Genomic DNA, 22,666 nt, shown 5'->3' on the forward strand with positions numbered 1-22,666 from the left:
ATTTTTCAGTATTTCAGAAGAGCTGTATTTTCCCAGATGATGTTTTTGATGCAGGGAGTTCACAATCCCTTATGTTCCTACCAGTGCCAAGAAAAATCCTCCTGCTTTGGAGATTTTTCTTCTAAGCTGCTTTCCAGCACTTAACCTGGAATGGCTTTTAGGTTGTTTGAGCTTGAGGTTTTGCTTTCTTTAGAACAACTTTCCCTTTTTTAATTGCATGATTATTTTATGAATGTACTGCAACAGATATGTCACAGAACTATTCAAAGATAGATTTCTGGGGAGTGTTCCTTTGAAGGACAAGTACAGTTTATTAAAAGAATAGGACTTTTAGGTGCTAGATATAATTCAGGTACAGAATAAAAACGTGTAAGAAACCAGTTTCAGTGTAAGGAAATGTGATGACAGCCAGAAGTGGTGTTTGGATGTTTGATTTGGTAAATTTGAATGCAAATTATGGTCTTTCTAGGCATCTCTGTCATCCTCTGATAACATGGATAGGTCTAAATAAGGAGTCAGTGTTAAAGACAGGAATAAATGATGCAGAAACATGGGATAGCTGTTTAATAATAAAAAAAATAATTTCTGTGAGGCATTTGGAATAGCAGGGAGGAGGCATTAGGGAGATGTGTTTGCAGCAAAATATCTTCTGTTGTACAAACAGATCTCATTCTGAGTCTGCAGAATCTACTTGCCTATGAGCTTTGCCTTTGTCATGCTGCATATAACTTAATAATATTTGCAATATTTGGCTTGTGTTATAGGCAGTGTACCAGCTTGCAACCTCGGCCAGAGGATGGCACTTCTGTTCAGCTTTCCTCACTGCCTCTTCACTCTATAACAGCACTGTTCTTGTCTCTGTCACACCGTCCAGGATTGTCCCCATATCTTAATCCTTCCCTTGTTTGAATTTACAGGATTTAATGGAGCAGCTGGAAAAGCAGGACAAAACTGTTCGCAAGTTAAAGAAGCAGCTGAAAGTATTTGCTAAGAAGATTGGTGAACTCGAAGGTACTTTTATATTTTGAGAGAAAGGTTTTGGTGTACTTTGTGATCTGATTGTCATCACACCCATCTGTTTTAGCACTTGTGAGGTCTTCAGTAGCCTTAGCCTCAGCTGATTGCAGAAACAGCATGTATGCTCAGACCTCTGTGTGTTCCTTTATGAACCTTTAGAAGATGAGAAAAGGAGATTGGTGTTTCTCTGAAGGCAGAAAGTATTCAAAAGTAAAGGAAGGTTTCCTGCACTGTTTGTGAACTCAAAGACAGTATCTGGTTTTGCCAAGAGAAAAGCGATATTAAATATGAATGAGGCAAAAATGAGTTACCCAGTTTTCCTTTGGATGTGAAGGTTAGTTACTCCAACTAAGTGGTGTTTTAAAAAATCTGACAGTATTGCTCAGTTACTTCTCTGGACAAGATCACAGTAATGTTCATACATAATACAGAGTGGGAAAATGCTCTTGAAAATATAGTTTGGTCTGCGTTTATTGCCTAATTAACTTAGATGCAGCAGGTCTGACTGGGATGGAGTTAACTTTCACCAGAGCAGCCTGTGATGCTGTGTTTTGGATTTGAGTCTATAACACTGCTGGGAACACACTGGTGTTTTGGCTACTGCTGAGCAGAGCTGGACAGTGTCAAGGTTTCCTTTTTTCCCCACCCTGTCCCCTCAGTCAGCTGAGGTAGGAGGGCACAAGGGCACACAGCCAGAGCAGCTGACCCAGGCTGGCCAAAGGAATATTCCATGTGCTGCACCTCCTAATGTCAGGAACCACAGGAGGGGATTTTGCACACAAGGTAGCTGTTGTTTGAGACTGGCTGGACATCAGTTCCCTCAGGGTGGGGTTTTATCATGGGTGATTGCCTCTGCTCTGCTTTCTGTCCCCCCAGCTCCTTTTCCTTCACTTACTAAATCACCTTTTTCTCAACCAATGAGTTTGCTCAGTTTTGCTCTTAATATTCTCTTCCCTGTCCTGCTGGAGCTAGGACTTTCCTAAGGAATGTTACAAAAATGTCTCTGGCATGTATTTTCACTGGAAAATGTAATATTTCTTTCCATTCTGTCTCTGAAGTGGGCCAGATGGAGAACATATCACCTGGACAAATCATTGATGAACCTATTCGTCCAGTTAACATTCCGCGGAAGGAAAAGGACTTCCAGGGGATGTTGGAGTACAAGAAGGAGGATGAACAAAAACTTGTCAAGAATCTTATTTTAGGTAAGCAGCTTTCTCATTTGAGGCCTTCTCTGCTTCCATACGCTCTGAAAAATGAATGATAAGAACACAGAATTTGCATTAGGAAACGAATAGCATATTTTGGTTTCAGCAGTGTTCAGTTTCTCTACAGTTCATAAATGTGTATTGTAATCTAATTGTCCTTCCTGAGGAGCATAGTATTAACATGCCTGCATATTTTAAGCAAGCCCTTATATTTTCTTATTATGTTCTTTTACCAAGAAAGTGGGCCTTAATTTTACTCTGAGTTTTCACTGGCCAAATATATATATATATAGATATATATATATATAGATATAGATATATATATAGAGATATATATATATATATATATATATATAATATGTGTGTGTGTGTGTGTGTGTGAATGCTATTAACTTGGGAGGTTGCAATTACCTTATATAACATCTTCCAATGACTTGACACTTAACAAGATAATGTGTGTTTGTTTTTCCCAAGAGCTGAAACCACGTGGGGTAGCTGTCAACCTGATTCCAGGACTGCCAGCGTATATTTTGTTCATGTGTGTGCGCCACGCAGATTACCTCAATGATGACCAGAAAGTGCGGTCGTTGTTGACTTCCACCATCAATGGCATCAAAAAAGTGTTAAAGGTTAGTTAGTCTGCTTAGTTTAGAAAAAAAATGTTAATTTTAAATTTGCTTCTGGTTTTATGTTAGGAGAATGAGGAAGAGGCTTTCAATGAATTGGCTCTGGGTTTGTGATCAGTGAACTGCCACTAAAGTCCCAAAAAAAAAAAAAAACAAATTACATTGCTGGCATTTTATCCCTATAGTAGCAGAGATGCATTGAATTAATGGAAAAAGAACTACCTTCTTTTTCTTTTGAATAGTGTCCCTCCTCTGAAGCTCAGCTCATAAAGTTTGGGATGTAGTCAGAGTTTGCAGAGTGAGTCTTTGTTTATCTTCTCCAGAGCGCTTAAATAAACAGTTTCATTTGCAGTTTTGGTTAACAGATTCCTCATTTGCTTCACCTACAGATTACACTGCTGATAATATGTTACTGCCCAAAGTCTTTTCAAGGAGTTGCCTGGGAGAGTTCAGCCCAGGTGTATCTTGAAGGCATTATTAAGACATGAATGTTTTATGCTTACATGTTTTTTTATTTTTTAAATGAGAGAGATGTGTCAAAAGCTAAGCCTTTAATCAAACCACAAGTTTTGAAAAAATTCTTAGTAAACAATCCTGGAGGAGCTGAGATATCCATAGGAATTTTTGAACATTTTTAAGTGAAAGAAGTGCACACTGTGGAGCTCTAGAACTACTCAGCATATACTCGATCCCGTGTTCTTTGGTGAGAAGGGTTTGTTGTTTTGTTTCATTTTCCATTTCAAGCTGCCAAAATTGTTGTGATGTAAGTGGCATTCATCAAAACTGAATTGTTCCCTGCTCCTCCTGCTGTCTCTGTATCATTCCAGTCTTCCCCACTGGGCTCTTCACAAGAGTCATTGGGTATTTTGGGAATACAGTCACGTTGCCCTTTGAGTTCTGCCCAGAGCAATTAGGATGGGTCTGTAAGACACAGAAAGATCATCCCTGTGGAGGAAATAATTCTTGAAAAATACTAAGGAAAAAAGGGAGGGTGTTAAATGGCACTTTGCCAAAATCCTTGCTTTCCTAATACATTACTGTAATACACAAAGTTTTGCAAAACATCAGAATGAGAATCTACTAGAAAATGTATTTTAAGCATTTAGTTGTGTATCTTGCATTCTATTTTATTTCTCCTGCCAGTCTTTGCTGAAGTGTGCTTGTTTTTATCTTCAGAAAAGAGGAGATGACTTTGAAACAGTGTCCTTCTGGCTGTCAAACACCTGCCGATTTTTGCACTGTTTGAAGCAGTACAGTGGAGAAGAGGTAAGCAGTGCTCTTATTCTGGTTTCTCTTGCTCTCCAGTGCTGTTGTACAAAAGGTCTAGTTGTAGTCTCTTAAAGTGGCTAGACCTTTTGGAATGATGGTGACAGCATCAGTGGAAAGCACAGGGATGTAAGATTTGAGCCAGCTTCACTTTATTGCAGACTGGGACTCAGAGTCTAGATGACATTGGGCTCCCAAAAGGGCCAGCTCAGATTGAGCAGGAGGATCTGGCAGCTGCCATTATGGTTTTTAGCAATGATTCACTGCACTCCCTATCAAAAAGGCCATATTAAGCCTTTTAGCCATAACATGGCAGACCCGGTGATGTTTGGAGGCTGTGATATGCCCAATTCCTCTTTTGAGCTTAGCTGGGCTTTTGGCCATGCTGGCCTGGCAAAAATGCCCATGCTGTAGTGGGAGGGAGTCTTGCCTATCAGAAAGCTGGCAGAGTTGTTCCTGTGTCACAGACCTGAAATTCTGAGTTAAGGAAGCAGATGCTGTGGGCATGACAGTTGAAAAGCAAATCCTAGCATTAGCCTCAATCAGACAGAGCTCCAAACTAAAATTTTGAGGGGCTGTGACTTAAGGCATTATTTGTCAGTTGCATGAAAGAAAATGCAGATACTGGGTTTGTCTAATATTTTTGTGCTCTGCTGAAGCATTAATTTCTGTTATTTTATGAATGCAGGGGTTTATGAAGCATAATACACCTCGTCAAAATGAACACTGCCTCACTAATTTTGATTTAGCTGAATACAGACAAGTACTGAGTGACTTGGCTATTCAGATCTACCAACAACTTGTCCGAGTGTTGGAAAATATTCTGCAACCGATGATTGGTAAGGCAAAGTTGAATTCCTTAAAATTCACAACATAGTACCAAAATGAAAATTGTGATGTTGGTAGTAGGTGTATCTTGTATTTCTTCCTAAACAGTAGAGTTTCATTAATAGTTCTTGTGGTGTTCTGTTCAGAGATGACAAGGACTATTCTGGACAGGTTGGATTAGAGGAAAAATGAAACTGTGACTGGTTTTTCTGGCAGTGCCAGAATAAATTGGTGTACCTTATGCATGCTTGGCATAAATCAGGCATTTGCAGGAAGAAGCTGTCAGGACAATCTGATCTTTGTTACCCTGTCTGTTGGGAAATATCCCATGGAAAAATTAGACTTTAATTACCTGAGAACTCTTAATTGAAATTAATATGGCAAAAATGTTTAGTTGTTATTGATAGCAGTGAGGAATTAAATCACAAGCAGTGATAAAGCTAACATTCAGAGAGGGCTTTTTTTTCCATTAAGTATACTTTTCATTTTCTGTTCAGACAGTACTCCCACAGAAATTTTCATGATGCTTTCCAATCACAACATTTAAAAGAATGGAACAGCTCTCAGTTTGCTCACTCCACTGCTCATATGACCCTAGGAGGAAAAAAGTACTTTCCTAGCTAGATTCAGACTGTCCTTTTAAACACACATGCTGGAATCTTTGTAAAAACTCCGTGAACTTAGATTTTGCCAAACATAGTGGGGGACGTAATTTCTGGAAGTCGTGGTAAACTGTGGCTAGCAGAAAGCCCAGCCTGCTCTCTCTGCTTTGCTGTCTTGCCCAATATCCTTGTGTATCAGCAGTTGTCAGCCTTTACAATAATGGTGTCAACCAAATGCAGTTTCAGGAATGCTGGAGCACGAGACCATCCAAGGTGTGTCAGGGGTGAAGCCCACAGGGCTGCGGAAGAGAACGTCCAGCATTGCTGACGAGGGCACCTACACCTTGGACTCCATCATCAGGCAGCTGAACTCCTTCCACTCGGTGATGTGCCAGCATGGCATGGACCCAGAACTGATCAAACAGGTGGTCAAGCAGATGTTCTACATCATTGGGGCTGTAACGCTCAACAACCTCCTCCTGCGCAAGGACATGTGCTCCTGGAGCAAAGGGATGCAGATAAGGTGGGACAGCTTGTACAGTTCTGTTCAATGCACTGCTGGAAATCCCACTGAACTCTTGACATTGCTGAATACCGTCTTGATGGAGCTGCAGATATCTGGAATATCTGCTGTTCCACACGCAAACAGGTGCAGATGGTATTGAACAGATTTGGTGAAATTTGGTTAAAAACAGCTTAGTTGACTTTGGCCAAATCCTACCTGACATTTGAAGAAATGTGGTAGAAGCAAATCAAAAAGCATTTCATTATCAATTGGGAATCAGAACTGTAGGTGAAATGTTGGTAATTGCTTCCTCAATTTTAGAGAAGAATAGCAAACATACCTGCTGCTTTTTTTTGTATACTGGTGGTGCAGTGGATTTGTCCTTGTTTGCTGCATCCTGAGGTAAAGCCATCTGAATCATCTCCTGCATTTCATATCACTTGTTCGATGGATTTTACTGGCATATGTCAGGAAATGTAGCCAGGGCATTCCAGTGCCTCAAGTAACATCCCAAAGCCTCACTGCAATTCAATATGGACAAAATCTCATTTGCCTTTCTTCTTGTCACATTCATGCAATTAATAGCAACAGAAACAAATGGGAAAGACTAGTTAGTGGAAATCTTTTACCTTAGTTTCTAACTGTTATGAAAGTCAAAATCCCTGCCTTAATTGAAAGAAAACAGTGTGAAGACAAAATTACAAGACAGAAAAACGCATAAGGACAAAGAAGCAGCCCTGGGAAAGAGAAATTGCACATGCTTTCCATTTATCCATAATCAAGCATAAATGTTCTTGATGCTCTTACCTCTTTGTACAGATACAATGTGAGTCAACTGGAGGAATGGCTACGTGATAAAAATTTGATGAATAGTGGGGCTAAGGAAACTCTGGAACCCCTCATCCAGGCTGCACAGTTATTGCAAGTAAAAAAGAAAACGGATGAAGATGCAGAAGCCATATGTTCAATGTGCAATGCACTGACCACTGCCCAGGTGAGCAAAACCTCACTGTCTGTCCTGCTGTCCCTCCTGAGCAGCTCTCTGCTCTGTTGGTGTTTGCTATCTCTGCCAGCACTGCTGTCACGCATGAATTGGAGGTTTCCTACTTTGTTTGCTAAAACGGATCAAGTTGGAGGGGTGAAAAAAGGACCAGACCCTTTTGAGTCTGATGTTTGAGATAAGTTTTGAACAAATGAGTGCAAGCTCAATAGATTGTGCACGGTGCAGTGCTGTACACAGTCTCTCAGTTTTGGAAATCCTTTAGAGAAGAGTCTTCATTGAAAGACATCTCTGTACTCCAGACAGCTCTGCCTAGGGGAGCAGGAATTGATCTTTCTGCCATCAGAGTTGGCATCCAGCCAAGTTGATGGACAATTCAAACAGAGCTGTTGTCTGTGAGTCTGCAAACAAGAGTGTGAAGTTACTGTACCCATTAGCCTCAAAGGCTGAACCAAGTGGGTCTCAGTAAACAGACTCCTATTTATGAAAGCTCAGATTTTGTACAGATATGTTGCCCTTCTTTCTCAAACCATGCTACATTTGCACAGAGCTTGACCAGGAATAAATGGACCCAAGCATCTTTGATGCTTAATGAACAATTCTCACCAGGAAAAGGAAGAAATTTCTCTACTTTTTTCACAGTTGTCTCAGCACTAGCCAGCTGCATTAATAAAGCCATTTTGATTTATGCATTTGTTGACTGATCAGTAACATGAACCTGAAAGTGATTGTTCTTCTTCACAGATTGTAAAAGTCCTGAATTTGTATACTCCAGTTAATGAGTTTGAAGAGAGAGTCTTGGTGTCATTTATACGTACAATACAGGTATGTCTATCTTTTCATCAAAAAATATTTGACTATTTCTAAGAAAACCTCTGATCTGCCAAAATTGTTTGCATCCTGAAATACATTCAGGAAAATGAAAACTCTGCTTTTTAGCTATCATAGTTTAACAGCCTTGAAAAGGTAATGCCAGCCTTAAAATTTAAGCAATCAGAAGTTCCTGCCTCCAGACTTGCATGAAAGTGTTAGTTTCCCTGTCACTGTGTATGAGGTTTTCAGGTGAGAGCTTTTTGTGCTTATTCATCTTTGTGTATGTAAGCTCACTTGTGTGACAGCTTCTCAAGCACTAAGATTTAGATATGCAGCCTTACTCAGACCTGTGTCTGCATGTGAAGTTCTGTGCTTTGAAAACTCAGGCCTATATCCATACCAAAGTTCTTAATTTACCCCTTCTATTTTTGTATATATTGGTGAAAATGAAAAGTTTTGAAAACTCCAAAGAGAAGCAGCCAGTAGCGCAAAATTAAAGAAACAAACATAAACTTCCTTATCTGTTAGAAACTGAAGTACAGTGTAGCAGATAAGGAAAATTGGGAAGGTAAAACTGAGATAAAGCTGTAATTCCACTTACTGAAAAGATGGTTACCAGATACTGGCCAAAATCTTCCTTTGGCAGGGAATCTAGGTATTCCCAGATTGCACTGTAAGGGGGAGATGTGCAGAACTGACGCAGATCACAGTAACTACAGTTTGAAGTCACAGTTGGTGTAAATGTGTCAGCTCAGGTTAGCACAGAGTGTGTTTGCACACACACATCTGTAAGCACAGATCAGCTTTGTAAGGTGGTTCTTACCAGTCAGCTGGCTAAGTGTCATCACTTTCTTATCTTTGCAGGTGCGTCTGCGAGACAGGAAGGACTCTCCTCAGTTGCTCATGGATGCCAAACACATCTTCCCTGTTACCTTCCCGTTCAATCCATCCTCTCTGGCTTTAGAAACCATTCAGATCCCAGCCAGCTTGGGCCTGGGCTTCATATCACGTGTGTGATCCCCAGGATGTCCCGTCAGTGTTAGATGGAGAACCAGTTGCCTGATGTCTGTACCTGTTCAAACATAGTGAGCCACTAACCCCACATTTTTCTGAACAAAAGCCTGTCTAAGCCCAGGTGTGTAGTTAAGGTAGCTGGGAACTGCACAGCAGCACCAGAGGCTGAAGGCTCATAGAAAGATGTGCATTTGTGCTCATTTGTCACTGCACTGATGAGGACGCCACTGATTGGTACATGTCCAGAGTATGGAAATCGGGCTTGGACAAAAATTGTGTTTTCAGCTGTCTAGAGACATTTTTAGGTCTTTAGTAACATATTTAAATAGTGTAAATTAAAATCCGTATGTAATCTTCTCATAGGTGGGGACCAATAGGGACAGTCACAGTCCTGGACATGGAAGACTTGAAAGTAAGGCATTTTGTAGTAGAATACACAGTCACATGGGAGCCTGTTACATTTAATTTGTAAAAACTGAATGGAAAAAACACAAACTGGCAATATATAAAGTTATTTCTTAAATCACTTCCTCATTTATGTCAGTTTGACATAAATTGTAGTGATAAGTCCTATAGCTCACTATATGCTCTAAATTAGGTGTTTATTTGTTAGAACTGTGGTTTACCAAGCAAACAAAATCGCTGCTGCATATTCTGTTGTTTTAAATGTATGACAGTATCATACTAAGCACTAAAAATAAGACTCTTCATTTTTTGTTGTCAACCTTATTTACAGTCTGTTGCAGTCTGTTATTTTAACTGGAATTTTGCACATTGTATCAAGTAACACCTGTAGAGGAAAATGGTAACTAAGCACAAGTAGCACACTGGAAATTACACGTTTAGTTATTTTTAAAAGTAGTTAGCTAAAAATACAGAATCTTGAAGCAAACGATCAGAAGTCAGTAATGATTTTAGTATTTATTTAGGTTATGGAGTCTGTCTAATGTTCTTTGTTTGTAGACCCCAGAGATGACAATGTGTATTTTAAGCATAATCTCTTGGTTTTTTGCCACTTTAAAAAAAAAAATAACAACAGAGAAAAGTCTTCGTTCGCACTGGAATATGAAAGGAAAAACTTTAATAGAAAATTTCTGCAGTAGCCCTAGGCTCTCATTCTTAGAAAGGTTGACTAACAAGAAAGTTAAGTAGGTTTTGACTATGATGCTGTCACTTGACTATGATTCATGCTGATTTAATGGTTGGAAATCAGAGTGCATAATGAGAAACCGAGTTATTTTGAATGTTGCACATTTTACTGGAAAGATTTTTCTGTCTCACACATCTTGGATCTGCTATATAAATCTCACATTTCACAATGTGAGGCATATTGGAGCGTGGAAGCCTTGTGTAAGGTTCCAGTTCTGTGGTGGATGGCTCAAACATAGATGTAAAAATAAAGCCACACATGTTGCTCAGTTGCGTTGTGCAATATTTTTAATGTATTATAATAATCTGCATCGTAGTGTTAACATTAATTTATTTTACAATATTGATAAATAACCTAGAGGTACACTATTAGGCTGTTTGGTGCTCCTCTGTTTGCCTGCAAATTCACAGAGAAAAGATTTGCTGTTAAGCAGACTGAAACATTTCAGTTTTGTTTTACTTGAAAGGCAGACATGCTGTTTGTATGGTTGCTAAAATTGGTAATAAAGACAACATGAACTTTCTCAGTATCATTTGAAGATTCTCCTGTCATCTTGTATTCAAATGGCCCATATTACATTTGATGGATCATGCCAGTACTTCCAAGAATTTATACTGCATTGTAAAAAGGTTCTGAATGATCTTTGCTAAATGATTTAGGTTCTCCTCTGCACCAAATACCAAACACTCCTTTTTCAAAGGTTACTTGATTTCTGAAATTCTGCCTGCTGTGAAGTGGCTGCAAACAAGGTGTAAGGTCGTTTTCAGACTGTCAGGTACTGTACTTGTGAGAATGTAATGGCAAAGCCTTCGCATCCAGTAACAGGGTTAGGAAAGAAAACATGTGAGAACATGCTGACCTCCCAATTTTTTTTCTCCTATTGAAAAACAAACAATTGGCATTACAGTATGTTCATACTCTAGATCAGGAAATGTATCCACTACTTAAGGGTTAGTGTTTAAAATGTATGCCTCAATGTATTTCTGTTTATTTTTGAAGTTTGTTTACCTGTAAAAAGCCTTATTGTATCATTTCCTTAAAAAAAGTAGTGTCTAGTAATTTATAGGTATCATCCTTAAACTCAGTGGTTTGACTGGTATTACTTTTATATCACATTAAAAGTATATGCTGCTTGACATGTTTTAAAGGAAAATATTTTTGAGTTGGAATAGATGTGTAGTTGGTAATTCATCTAACATTTTACATGGCAGTATTTTACATGCACTTTACAGAAGTAAAATTCTAGTGTGAGTGTATAATATAACTTTCACCTTAGGACTAAAATCTCTTTAAACATGGAATATAATGCAGAATTATTCTAAAAACTTTTTTTTTTCCTTTGAATCATGGTTATGCTCTTTTAATGTGGACATATCTTTTATATTTTAATTTATTATCTTTTGAGATGATAGATTTTATCAGATGCTGGAAAAATACTTGTCAATGACCCCTTAGAAATATATACAGTTATTCTACAGATTTTGCACAATAATTACCTCATTCAGTTTGGTGTATTTTTATTCCAGTGATCATTTTATTCTGATGTTTAGGACACAGTCTTCTATCCAAATTTTTAAAAATTGCTTCTCACACTTCAAACTGGGATGGAACATAAAAGTGCTTAAGTCAGTTAACTGAGATTAATCTATTACAGGAAAAAGTAGCATCAGCTTTATTGAAAGTGGATTGATATCCAGCAACATTTGTTCCCAACTTGGAAACACCAGCAATTGCAATTTGAAGGTCTATATGTAATTTGTGATTTAAACTGAACACATTTCAAATACCATACTAAAACTATGAGTAAACTCTTGGGTTTTTTAAGATGCTGATACTTCATGCGATGAGTAAAAGCCTTTAAACATAGGTTTTCACTTGATGCCACTACAGTACATAGATGAAAAACAAAACATTGTCAGAATTACCTGAGCTCTGATCTGTTGTAGTGTCTGATGTTGTACTTAGTAAATGTATGCATCATAAAAACTGTAGCCTAATAGCTATCACTGGAAAATGTCCAAATAAAAGTACAACTGTACAGTTTGTTTCAGGGTTTTTTTGGTTGGTTGGTGGCTCATGAGCTGTGTGCTGGCATAGACCCCAGATGGTCACAGGGTTCCCTCTGCCTCCATGGCAGGCTTGGTGTTGACTGCCAAGGGAGTTGGTTAAAATCTGAGGATGTGTAAATACACACCCAGATAGCAGCAGTGTGCCATAAACTGCTGTGCTTATGGGAGAATGTTTTGTTCAACATAATCCATTTCTGGTTTAGGGTGTTTTGTTGTCTAATATTAACTGTTCCTGAAATAAAATTTGAGTAACAGCACTAAAACATTCCCTTGTGTGCTATGGAAGCTCCTCGTGTCAGGTGGGGAGGGCTGGTGGGTTCTGGCGTGTACCCACCTGCTAAAACACGGCACTGTGGTTATTCAAGTCTTCTTCCTCATAAAGGGTATTCAACTGTAGCACCTGTTAGCACTTTAAACCTACTAAATGCACTCAGAGTTGTTCATTTTTATCTTATTCTGAGCTTGTCATAGAAATTCCTTTACAGCGCTTTGTAGGGCGGTGATTAATGTTCCTGTTGGTTTTCTCCGCTGGGTCAGGACTGCTCCCCAGGGACCCTCTGGCTGTGTTCATCACTGCGGGTCCCTAAAGGTGTGTCCGAGGTGCCGGCTGTGCCAGGACGGTGAGTGGGAGCACGGGCAGAGCCGGGATCCTGCTGCCCGTGGAGGCTGCCCCGCTCTGCAGGGCTCGGCGGGCAGGGCCGGGGCCGGGCGGGGAGCGCCGAGCGGGGCAGGGCCGCTCCCCACGCCCCGGGGCGGGGGCCGGGCCGGGCCGCGGCACCTGCGGGACCCGCGGCGGCTCTGCGGAGCCTCGGCCGGACAGCCGCGGCTGTGCCGCGATGGCGCTGGCCGAGCTCTACACGCAGGTGAGCGGGGCTGGGAAAGGGCCCCGGGTAAGGGGCCGTGAGGGCTCCGCCGGAGCGTGGCTGGGAAAGGGCCGAGGGAAAGGGGCCGTGAGGGCTCCGCCGGAGTGCAGGTGAGCAGGGCTGGGGAAGGGCCCAGGGCAAGGGGCCGTGAGGGCTCCGTCGGAGTGCAGGTGAGCAGGGCTGGGGAAGGGCCCAGGGCAAGGGGCCGTGAGGGCTCCGCCGGAGTGCAGGTGAGCAGGGCTGGGCAAGGGGCCGTCCCGGAGCGCTTGGTGCCCGCGGGCGGTGGGCACAGCGCGGAGCTGCCCGTGCGGGACACCGCACCACGGGGCACTGTGGGGAGACACCTCTCTTTGAGAAAAACCCTCCTTTAGTGAGAGTCTTGGCCTCTGAGAGCAGGTCTCGATGTTCCAGCCAGCGATGAGGCGACGTGAAGGTTTAACTGCCCTTCCCGGGGCGCTCAGTCTCGGAGCCGCTTTCTGTCGGGCAAATAGTGAATGTGTGCGGCCGAGCTTGGCCCTGAAGCGAAGATTCTTCCTCCTTTATGCGCCCGCTGAAACTTTTGCACGACTTTTCCCTCTTCTCCTGTAGTCACCGGAGTGTTGTGACGTATCGTTTGTTTGCTGAGCTTTAAATAACAAAACCAACAGGGATGTGTTGGTGGTTTAGTGAGCCTGTCCCTCACCTGTGGCAGCAGCAGCTGCTCCCGTGGAGCCGGGTGCTGCGGGGCCGGTGGGTCCTGCTGCTGCCGCCGCGCTCGGAGCCGCTGGGAGAAGGAGCGCGGCTTTTTTTCCCAGGAATGTTGGACAGGTGAAGGGGGGAAGGAGTGCGGGTGTAACCTGACACGGAAATGAGCAAACTCCCGTCTGTTTACCTGCCAGGCAGGGTTTGGAGACAGCCAGCTCTCTAGGCTGGGTGCATTTGCCAATGGAGGCTCCTGCGACTCCAGGGGCCTTTCCTGAAGAATCAGTGCTTCTATCACATTCTCCTTCCTCCCTTTCTCGTCCTTGACCTAGTGCAGTTCATTTTCTTGCATGGGAACACACTCTGTGCCCCTGAAGCTGTTTGCTGGTGATATTCTAACTCACAAAGAATAACAGCAAACAAAGAATACAAGCACTTTTTGTAAGCCAGGAGGAGATCAGCATAGCATAGGAATGATACAAATAACAATTTACAGTTGGATAAACGTGGAAAACTCAAATGTAAAACTAATTTAGCCATGTCTTTCATGTGGTTATTAAATAATACTTGATGAGCTGGGCCTTTGTCCCCTTGGTCAGATAAATGAAAACATTGCCATTACAGTTGTTCAGGGTTGTTTAGAAAATGTCTGATTTTGGATATTGTGTGAAAAATGCCATCATGCTGAAAGCATCAGCAAGGAGGTGTCATGGAAGCAGCTGAGGTTTCCATGGTTGTTCATCCCCTGATGAGCACCAGGGTGGTGTGTGGCTCACTAGAAAGGTCCATGTCTGTCCTTAGAGATACTGAAACCTCAGCTGGAGAAGTCCCTGAGCAGCACAGGCTAACTCACAGGACGTTCTTGTGCAAGTCCCTCCTACCCTAAATTGTTTGGTGGTGATCCTTGGGGTTAGAATTAAGGCAGCTACAACTGTGCAGTGCAGTTTGCAGGGACCTCTGTAGGCACCCACCATGATTCAGTGGGGTTCTTGAGGCAGAGACACTCATGTTCTGGGGATCTACTGGAGCTTCCAAGGCTCCTTCCAAACTGGAGAGGGAAAAAGTCCTTTGTGCCAAAACCAACAGTTGCAGCACCAAAAGGAAAGGGAATACAAGTCCCCAAGGGATCTGTGGGTCTGCTCACACTCCATGAAATGGTAACTAATGTTAATTTTTCAAGTAAGCAGCTGCAGCAGTTCTCACAGGTTTATTTAAACAGCTTGTTTCAACTGACCATGAATATAGCTAGGGTGAGGCAATTAAGGGAAGGGTTTTGGCTATCAGAACAGAAGGATGCTGGAAGAGTATACATTACAGTTTCTTGTGTGAGTAGGGACAACAATGTCATTTTGTCAAGCCCTGTCAGGATGAGAAGGACACACTCCACATCAGTAAAGTAATTCCCTACTCGTGAGGTTTCCAGCTGTGTTATATCCTTTTAAGGAATGTTGTTTCCTGTTGCTTCTCAGGTAAAGCCTTTAAAGAAGTTGCTTTTGCTTCTGCATTTGACTTCAGCATAGGAGAACTAAATGGTTCAAACAGCATAATTTACATTCACTTTTTTTTTTTTTTTTTTTTCAAATATCTGTGCTTCAGTAGATTACAGATGCCTTGTTGGGATGGAGCTAAAGTATGCCAGTTGATTGCTTGTAAAGAAAGAAACCAGCCAGTAGTCTTTGAAGTTTGTCCTAGAGCAGGGAAAGATGTTTGGAGGTTGTACTTCAGTCCCATTAAAAGAAAGGGAACTGTGCAGTCTTTCTTAGGTATGACAATGTGCTTATGGCAAAATGCATTCTGAGTTCAGTGTCCTTTCCTTGAATTCAGGGAAGTGATTGTCCATAGCTGATTGTCTGAATTCTGGTAATGAGATGCTTTCTCTGGTTCTCACTTACTTGAACCCTCCTAGAAACAGGGTCTCTCCCTTAACCATGTTTTATTCTTTGTTCAGTGTTAGAGGATTTGAAGAGCCTGGACACAGTCTGGCCCTTGCTCAGCTTCCTGCATGCTTTGTTGTTGTGCAGACCCTGCTCTGAACAGGAGCAGAATATGTATGTCTGAAATTAATGAGTCTGCTTTCTTTTTTTATTCTTTCATGAAAAGTAACAAAACCACAAAAAAAAAGTCCTGCGGTACAGAGCTAATAATAAACCCCAAAAGTCCTGGGATGGGGTTGCACTTGATGTTTGAAAGGTATTTTTTAATGCTAGCCTGGCATTACAATAGTAGCTAAGCTAACTTATTGTCTTGTTTTTCTGTTACAGTACAATAGGGTTTGGATCCCTGATAATGAAGAAGTTTGGCAGTCTGCAGAAATCACAAAAAACTACAAAGCTGGAGACAGTTTTCTCCATGTGCAATTAGAAGATGGAACTGTAAGGAGAAGTCTGAATTATTGTGGAGTTTGCTGAGATATGTTTATGCAGAAACATAGCACTCACCATCCTGGGATCTAAATAACACATAAATATTTCCCTTTTTCATCATATTGAAATTGGTACAGTACACATCTGCTGCCCAAAAATATGAGGAGTGCAATTCCACTGTCCTTATACATTAGTGTGGAGAACATACCTCAAAGATTGCTTTGTAGACAAGCCCTGAAACTCATCCTAAACTGAAGTGAAAATCAGAAGTGCAGGGCAGGCATAGTTCTCTCTGACTCAGCCAGCTTTTTGCTTTTTTAGTTGGTTTGTGTAAGATTGTTAATTTTAGTATCCAAGTTCTTTACAGATTTAATACTTTGAAAGCATTTCTGTATTTCTGCATTCCTGTTCCTTAAAGATAAATACTAAAGGTATGATTAAATGGATTTGTTGAAAGAAACAGAAGTGAGTTTTAAACTTTGTGTAAAGAAAATGAGGTGTTGCAAGTAAGGATATTTATAGAGCTGTCTTGAGTTCTGCCCAGGTCTGTACTTACATTCAGTTGCAGCTGATCTATTATTTTTGTCTGTACTTGAAATATGCCTGTTTTTAGAGAGCTGAACATGTCAAATTTTTACAGATTTCAATACAAAATATTGTAAATAAAGAGAATGAGGCTTTCTTTTTCATAAGCAACAAACAGTTCCAATTCTCCCAAGTTCAGTGGGATGTATGGAATCAATGAAATAGAAGATCAGACAGGGCTCCACCAACTCTATAACTTCATGTAAAGGTAGAAGATTTGTATTTATGCAAACAGAATGCATTTTATAATATTTCAAGTAATTTTTGTTGACAGGAGCTGAGTTACCCTGTTGATCCAGCTGCTTTGCCACCACTACGAAATCCTGACATACTTGTTGGTGAAAATGATCTCACTGCACTCAGTTACCTGCACGAACCAGCTGTTCTACACAATCTTAAAATTCGTTTTGTGGAGTCTAAGCTTATCTACACATATAGTGGTAAGCTAAGTGAAATGAAGAGTTTTTAAAAAATCTTTTTTAAAAAGTATTAATCTTGATTCAGTTTGCAATATGATGTGTGTAATGTTTTCCTGAAGTGTATTTTAGTTCATGTTAACTGGTTTTATATGTGAGTATAAACTTATTTGTTCATCAGCACATTCTACCTAGAAAATATTGCTACTTTGTATTATTTCAACTGCCAAAACCAGGTGTTTCATGTAACTAACCTGTGTTTTATTTTTGTTTTGTACACTTGGCTGCAGGGATAATTCTGGTTGCAATAAACCCCTATAAGCAGCTGCCAATATATGGAGATGCCATTATCCATGCATATAGTGGGCAAAACATGGGGGACATGGATCCACACATATTTGCTGTGGCAGAAGAAGCATACAAGCAAATGGCAAGGTTCAGTATGTTATTTAATGTCCATAAATAACTCTTGAAGTCTAGTGACAGTCAGTGTTAATTGTCATTTAATTTTACTGTGTATGTGCCACTGGCTTTTAGGAATACCTTTGAACATGTAGCTTAATTAGAGGAGAAGGAATTCCTTAACTAACTGAGGAATTTCTAGAACCAAAACTATTTTCATTCTTGATGAGGGGTAAAACTTAGTGAATAGAATGACATCAACCTAGAGGTTACAGCTGAGGAGGAGAAAGAGAAGAATAGATCTAAGATGGAACTGTTGTATGAGACTTGGGCACAGCTGTGATTTCAAACATTGTTTCATATGTGTAATTCCTACTTTTATACATGCCCTTTAGACATGTCTGACATAAACTATCTGATTATTTGGTTTTAGAAATAACAAAAATCAGTCCATTATAGTCAGTGGAGAATCAGGAGCTGGAAAGACTGTGTCTGCAAGGTATACCATGAGATACTTTGCCACTGTGAGTAAGTCAAGCAGCAATGCTCATGTGGAGGATAAAGTACTGGCATCCAATCCAATAACCGAGGTAAGTTTGGGAGAGTGTCTCTCAAGTCTGTACTCATCAAGGGAAGAATTCTGGGAGCTTCTGGGAAATTTTTTTGAAATCTTTAGAGGTGCTTTATCTGTCTGAGTTGGATATTTATATTCAGATTTAAACCTCTGAATGTTACTGATGGAAAGAGGTGGTCAGCCGGTCCTGTCTGATCTACCAGTGGCCCTTTGGAGGTGTTACTTTGCCTAATTAGATGGTGATGTAACAGTATTGAAATAAGTTGATTGGTTTTATTACTTGGACCCTTATGCTGGAAAAGTATACTTTGTCTAATTTTCAGTTTATGTAGTATTTTACTATTTGACTTGTGGCTTGTCTTCAGTTTTGGGCCTCAAAATATAAGTAACACAGTTCAGTGTTTGATCAGAGATTGATCCCTGAGCAACTTTGATTTTAGAAACTTTTAGCTGACTCAAGTTTTGACAAAGTTATACTTATGAGAGATTTGAGTAAAGCAAATTGTAAAAGTTTATAATTGTTGTAGGCTGTAGGCAATGCAAAAACCACACGGAATGATAACAGCAGTCGATTTGGAAAGTACACTGAAATCAGTTTTGATCAGAATTACCAAATCATTGGAGCTAACATGAGAACATACCTGCTTGAGAAATCAAGAGTTGTATTTCAGGTGGGTAAAATAAAGTCTTAAATAGTCAAGGTCAATCCTGATGCACTATACTAGTTCTATATTGAAAATGTTATGTGAAGTTCTGAAGAGTGTATCCAATCAGCATTTGATTTATTTTTTAACAGAAGCTCATATTATTTATGATAAGTTACTTTATTCCATGTTCTTTCTTTTGTTAAGTGAAAAATGCTTCTCAGGGACAAATCCCTGAAATAACTGCAAATCTGTAACTTGTGGTTACAACAGTAACAGAGGCCAATTGTGTCTGGAAAGGAACAGCAAATATGGGGCAGAGAGAGTCTGAGGGAAAAAATGGCTGAAAATTTATAAGGCTAAGGCTTATTTCATGTGACTCACTTCAATGTCATGGCTTATGATAATATACTAAAGAAGGTATTTAATTTTATAAAATAGTTTTTACAAAGGTTTCTTTTTTAGTAGTATTGTAACTTTTTAAGTACACTGAAAAGTACTTCTATGTATCTTCTGCCCTGAAGGATGGTTTGGAAATTAAGAGTTTTTTGAGTTCCCACAGGGCAGTGTTTCAGCTGATGCTCCTACACAGCTTTTTGTTACAGCATTTGACAGTTCTTATTAGGAGATGGTTGTTCAAGATGAAGAAATTATTAACATCCTTGGGGAAAGAACTATGCATATTGGCAGTGGAAATAAAGTGTACTTGAATGTATCACTTTCAAAGCTCTTGATTAAGATGGGCCATTTGAATAATAAGCAATTTCTTTGCTAACCTATCTTGCACCAGAATTTAGCCTTCAGTTGTCATTATCATTTTACAGTAGTGTTGAAAATCAGGTGTTTTTCAGTTTGTTTCTTCATTTTGTTGTTAAATTTTTTCCTTTATTCTGCAGTCAGAAAATGAAAGGAACTACCATATATTTTATCAGTTGTGTGCATCTGCTATGCAGCCTGAATATGAACATCTTAAATTGGGTAGGTCTCAAGAAAATAACCTGCTCTTCACTTTTGTAGTGCAGCATTTTAAGGCTTGGTTTTCACGTGCTAGGATGTTTAGTGCATTACAGCATAAATCTCACAGCCTTAAAACAGGACCTGCATTTTAAACTCACTTAGCTATTAATCCTGCTGGTTTTGAACTTGGTAGCAAATCCCTGGAAACTCAAATATTGCACAATCAAGTGCCTGAGCGTCTTTGGAAATCTTATTCTCATAGTTTCTGTAGTGACAGATGCTATGACAGCCTAGGACCTGATTCGTTTATCTACAGAGAAGCTGGGACAAGCAGAATTTAGGTGTATGTTTACACAGTCTCCATTCCAGTTTGTTTATTAGGTGAATATTAAGATTTCTAGGAATTATGAATACTGATTTGTGTCAGCTTAAGTGAGTTGGGCACATGGATTTCCCTCAGAAAAAAAGAGGACCTCCAGCTCATCACTGAAACGTTGTATTCTGACAGTATCTTTAGGTTTTTTTGTGTTTCAGAAGTTTTAATAAGTGGCTCTCCCCAGTCCCTGATCTTTGCAGAATTACAAGATTTGCTTCTTTTCTGTAGGAAGTGCAGAAGAATTTAACTACACACGAATGGGTGGCAGCACTGTAATAGAAGGGGTTGATGACAGAGCAAATATGGTGGAGACTCAGAAGACATTTGCCTTGCTGGGTAAATTCTTTGGGATACATTTTCAGTAGATTTTTTTTTCCTGAAATGGGCAAAGCTGTATTGTTTCTGAATTATCCAAAATGCTAGTAGTAATTACCAAAGAGTAGTAATTACCAAAGTAGTTTTTTTATAGCTTGTCCACTGTGGTTGGTCTGCTTTCAAAGTGCTGGGCAGGAGCAATTAGCAATTGGTGTTAATTGTTACTGGTCAGAAGCATTGAGGGCTGGAGTCTCCTTGGCCATAAACTAACATGCTGTGACAGAAGTGGAATTGGAAGCTTCTTTGCCCCAGTAAAAGCTTATGTAAAAGCTAAATCAGACCTGAGCTGGCACTTGGGGAGGTACAGGAACTTATGCCCAATCTATCATCAGATCAGACAGGCAGAAAATTGGCAGAACCAAGGATTTGCATCCTACTCTGCAGAGATGCTGTTCAATTCTTGGCTGCACAACAAAGCAAGTAACCCAGCATTGTTCTGCTTTAATTAATTGTACTGTTTCTGTGTATTTCTAATAATCAAGGAATGTTTTTTTTAGGTCTGAAGAGGGATTTTCAGATGGATGTTTTTAAAATGCTGGCAGCAATCCTGCACCTTGGTAATGTGGAAATAGCAGCTGTTGGAGATGAAAGATCATCCATCAGTGTAAGGAAGTAGCTCATTCAGATACCAACATTTTCTATTCTATTTTATGCCAGAAGTGCTTCAGCAATAGTTTCTCTCATATCTGGGGCTCAGAGCAGCATTAAATCTGGTGTACTAAGCTTGATTGATTTCTCCATCTCCATCTGTGTGGAATTGCAGCGAGGGTTCACACAGATGCTGTTCTGTGCCCAGCTTCAGAAAGTCTTAACAAAAGGCAAAGTGTGGCTAAGAGTACTCCATATCCAATTGATCCACAGCTGCTGGAAAATCCATTTTGGAACTTTCTGCAGGATGCAGGAACCAGAGCATAGTCAAAGCTGCTCAGAATGTGTCCCAGAAAGCTGTGCAAGTCTAAAAGGAAAGAACACCTAAAAATAGACCAAAGTAACTTTCTTTCAGTGCCTTAATCCAAAACATCTCATCCAGTCCAAGTTTTTCTCTCCTATATCAGAAGTTCTATCCGGTATTATTTGCTTTAGCTCATCTTGCTATTTTGCCAGATGAAGAAGTGAATACAGCCCTTTGCCTGTCTAAAAATAAAAAGGGCATAGTTTGGTGGCAACAGAGCAAGGATTTCACTTTCTAAACACCAGTTAAAGAATTAAATGTACCCTAATAATATTTATTGATCTTCTTTAAAGATGGAAGATAAACATCTCAGTATATTCTGTGAGCTTCTGGATTTAAACTATGACAAAATGGCCCGGTGGCTGTGCCACAGGAAGATTGTCACCACCTCTGAGACCGTGGTGAAGCCCATGACAAGGGCCCAGGCTGTCAATGCCAGGGATGCCCTGGCAAAGAAGATCTACTCCCACTTATTTGACTTCATTGTGGAAAGAATTAATCAAGCTCTGCAGTTCCCTGGCGAACAGCACACTTTCATTGGTGTTTTGGATATTTATGGGTAAGAACATCTCTGGAAACAGAGTGCTTTTTCTTTGGAGGAGATAAAAAAGGCACCTTTTTGTGCTGGTAATGAGTTTGGAGGGGCTTATTTTGCTAAAAGGTCATGGTCATGTAATTTCTTTAGCACCCAGATTAGTGGAAATCCTCTGCTACTATAAATATAATTTTTTTTGTGAATGAGGTTTAAATTTCGCTTCTGATACGATACTTTTAGATTTAACTCTGGATGTTTTAGCTTTATTATGTTTGGTAACATTAGCTTTTAGAGAAGTTTTGAAATTCCTTAGCATCTTCATTAGTTTTATCATTAGTTAATTGTCTTAGAAACAGTACGATATCTCCAAAGAGTTTCAAGGATGCTGCCATTTGATATTGATGTCAAAAGATGTTTTTTTCTTGTTGAATTGTGTTTCAGATTTGAAACATTTGATGTGAACAGTTTTGAACAGTTTTGTATCAATTATGCTAATGAAAAACTACAGCAGCAATTTAACCTGGTATGTTCTTTTTTTGTTACAGTTCTTTATCTTATTTTGCTCCAGGGTGGATATTAGTAAATGCTGTTTGTGCTTGAATGATGGATATTTCTGGAGAGTGACTATCCAGTAATAAATAAAAATATTTTATTTTTATATGTAAGAATAGGTACACATATATATAAATGAAAATTCAGAAGTTTATTTTCTTACAGACAGACATACAATATACTCCAAAACATAACTTTTTCTATCATATGTGTACAACAACTATGCACATGCAGACACTGTACTTATTTTCCCTTAATTGTAGCCTTCTTTATGTTTTCATAATTTTTGCAAA

At 39.9% G+C, this 22,666-nt stretch overlaps 2 protein-coding genes across 9 annotated transcripts in view; both read left to right on the forward strand.

Moving 5' to 3' along the window:
• The window catches only part of MYO5A (myosin VA), a 99,517-nt gene extending 87,450 nt beyond the window's left edge, over positions 1–12,067 (forward strand). For all 8 annotated transcript variants that reach the window (XM_059858318.1, XM_059858320.1, XM_059858322.1 and 5 more), the window contains 9 exons: positions 918–1,011; positions 2,076–2,222; positions 2,700–2,854; positions 4,028–4,117; positions 4,806–4,956; positions 5,788–6,070; positions 6,872–7,046; positions 7,797–7,877; positions 8,730–12,067. In XM_059858318.1, coding sequence (XP_059714301.1) covers positions 918–1,011; positions 2,076–2,222; positions 2,700–2,854; positions 4,028–4,117; positions 4,806–4,956; positions 5,788–6,070; positions 6,872–7,046; positions 7,797–7,877; positions 8,730–8,882 — 1,329 coding nt within the window. In that variant the 3' untranslated portion in view covers positions 8,883–12,067. The remainder of the gene's footprint in view (positions 1–917; positions 1,012–2,075; positions 2,223–2,699; positions 2,855–4,027; positions 4,118–4,805; positions 4,957–5,787; positions 6,071–6,871; positions 7,047–7,796; positions 7,878–8,729) is intronic.
• Positions 12,068–12,817: 750 nt separating this feature from the next.
• The window catches only part of MYO5C (myosin VC), a 34,019-nt gene continuing 24,170 nt past the window's right edge, over positions 12,818–22,666 (forward strand). The window contains exons 1-11 of the mRNA XM_059858326.1: positions 12,818–12,961; positions 15,904–16,014; positions 16,865–17,030; positions 17,297–17,441; positions 17,842–17,998; positions 18,510–18,653; positions 19,523–19,604; positions 20,188–20,295; positions 20,832–20,938; positions 21,580–21,845; positions 22,263–22,344. Of these exons, the coding sequence (XP_059714309.1) occupies positions 12,935–12,961; positions 15,904–16,014; positions 16,865–17,030; positions 17,297–17,441; positions 17,842–17,998; positions 18,510–18,653; positions 19,523–19,604; positions 20,188–20,295; positions 20,832–20,938; positions 21,580–21,845; positions 22,263–22,344 (1,395 nt within the window). The 5' untranslated portion in view covers positions 12,818–12,934. The remainder of the gene's footprint in view (positions 12,962–15,903; positions 16,015–16,864; positions 17,031–17,296; positions 17,442–17,841; positions 17,999–18,509; positions 18,654–19,522; positions 19,605–20,187; positions 20,296–20,831; positions 20,939–21,579; positions 21,846–22,262; positions 22,345–22,666) is intronic.

Source organism: Haemorhous mexicanus, chromosome 13 (assembly GCF_027477595.1).
Source record: "Haemorhous mexicanus isolate bHaeMex1 chromosome 13, bHaeMex1.pri, whole genome shotgun sequence".
Taxonomy (NCBI): Eukaryota; Metazoa; Chordata; class Aves; order Passeriformes; family Fringillidae; genus Haemorhous; species Haemorhous mexicanus.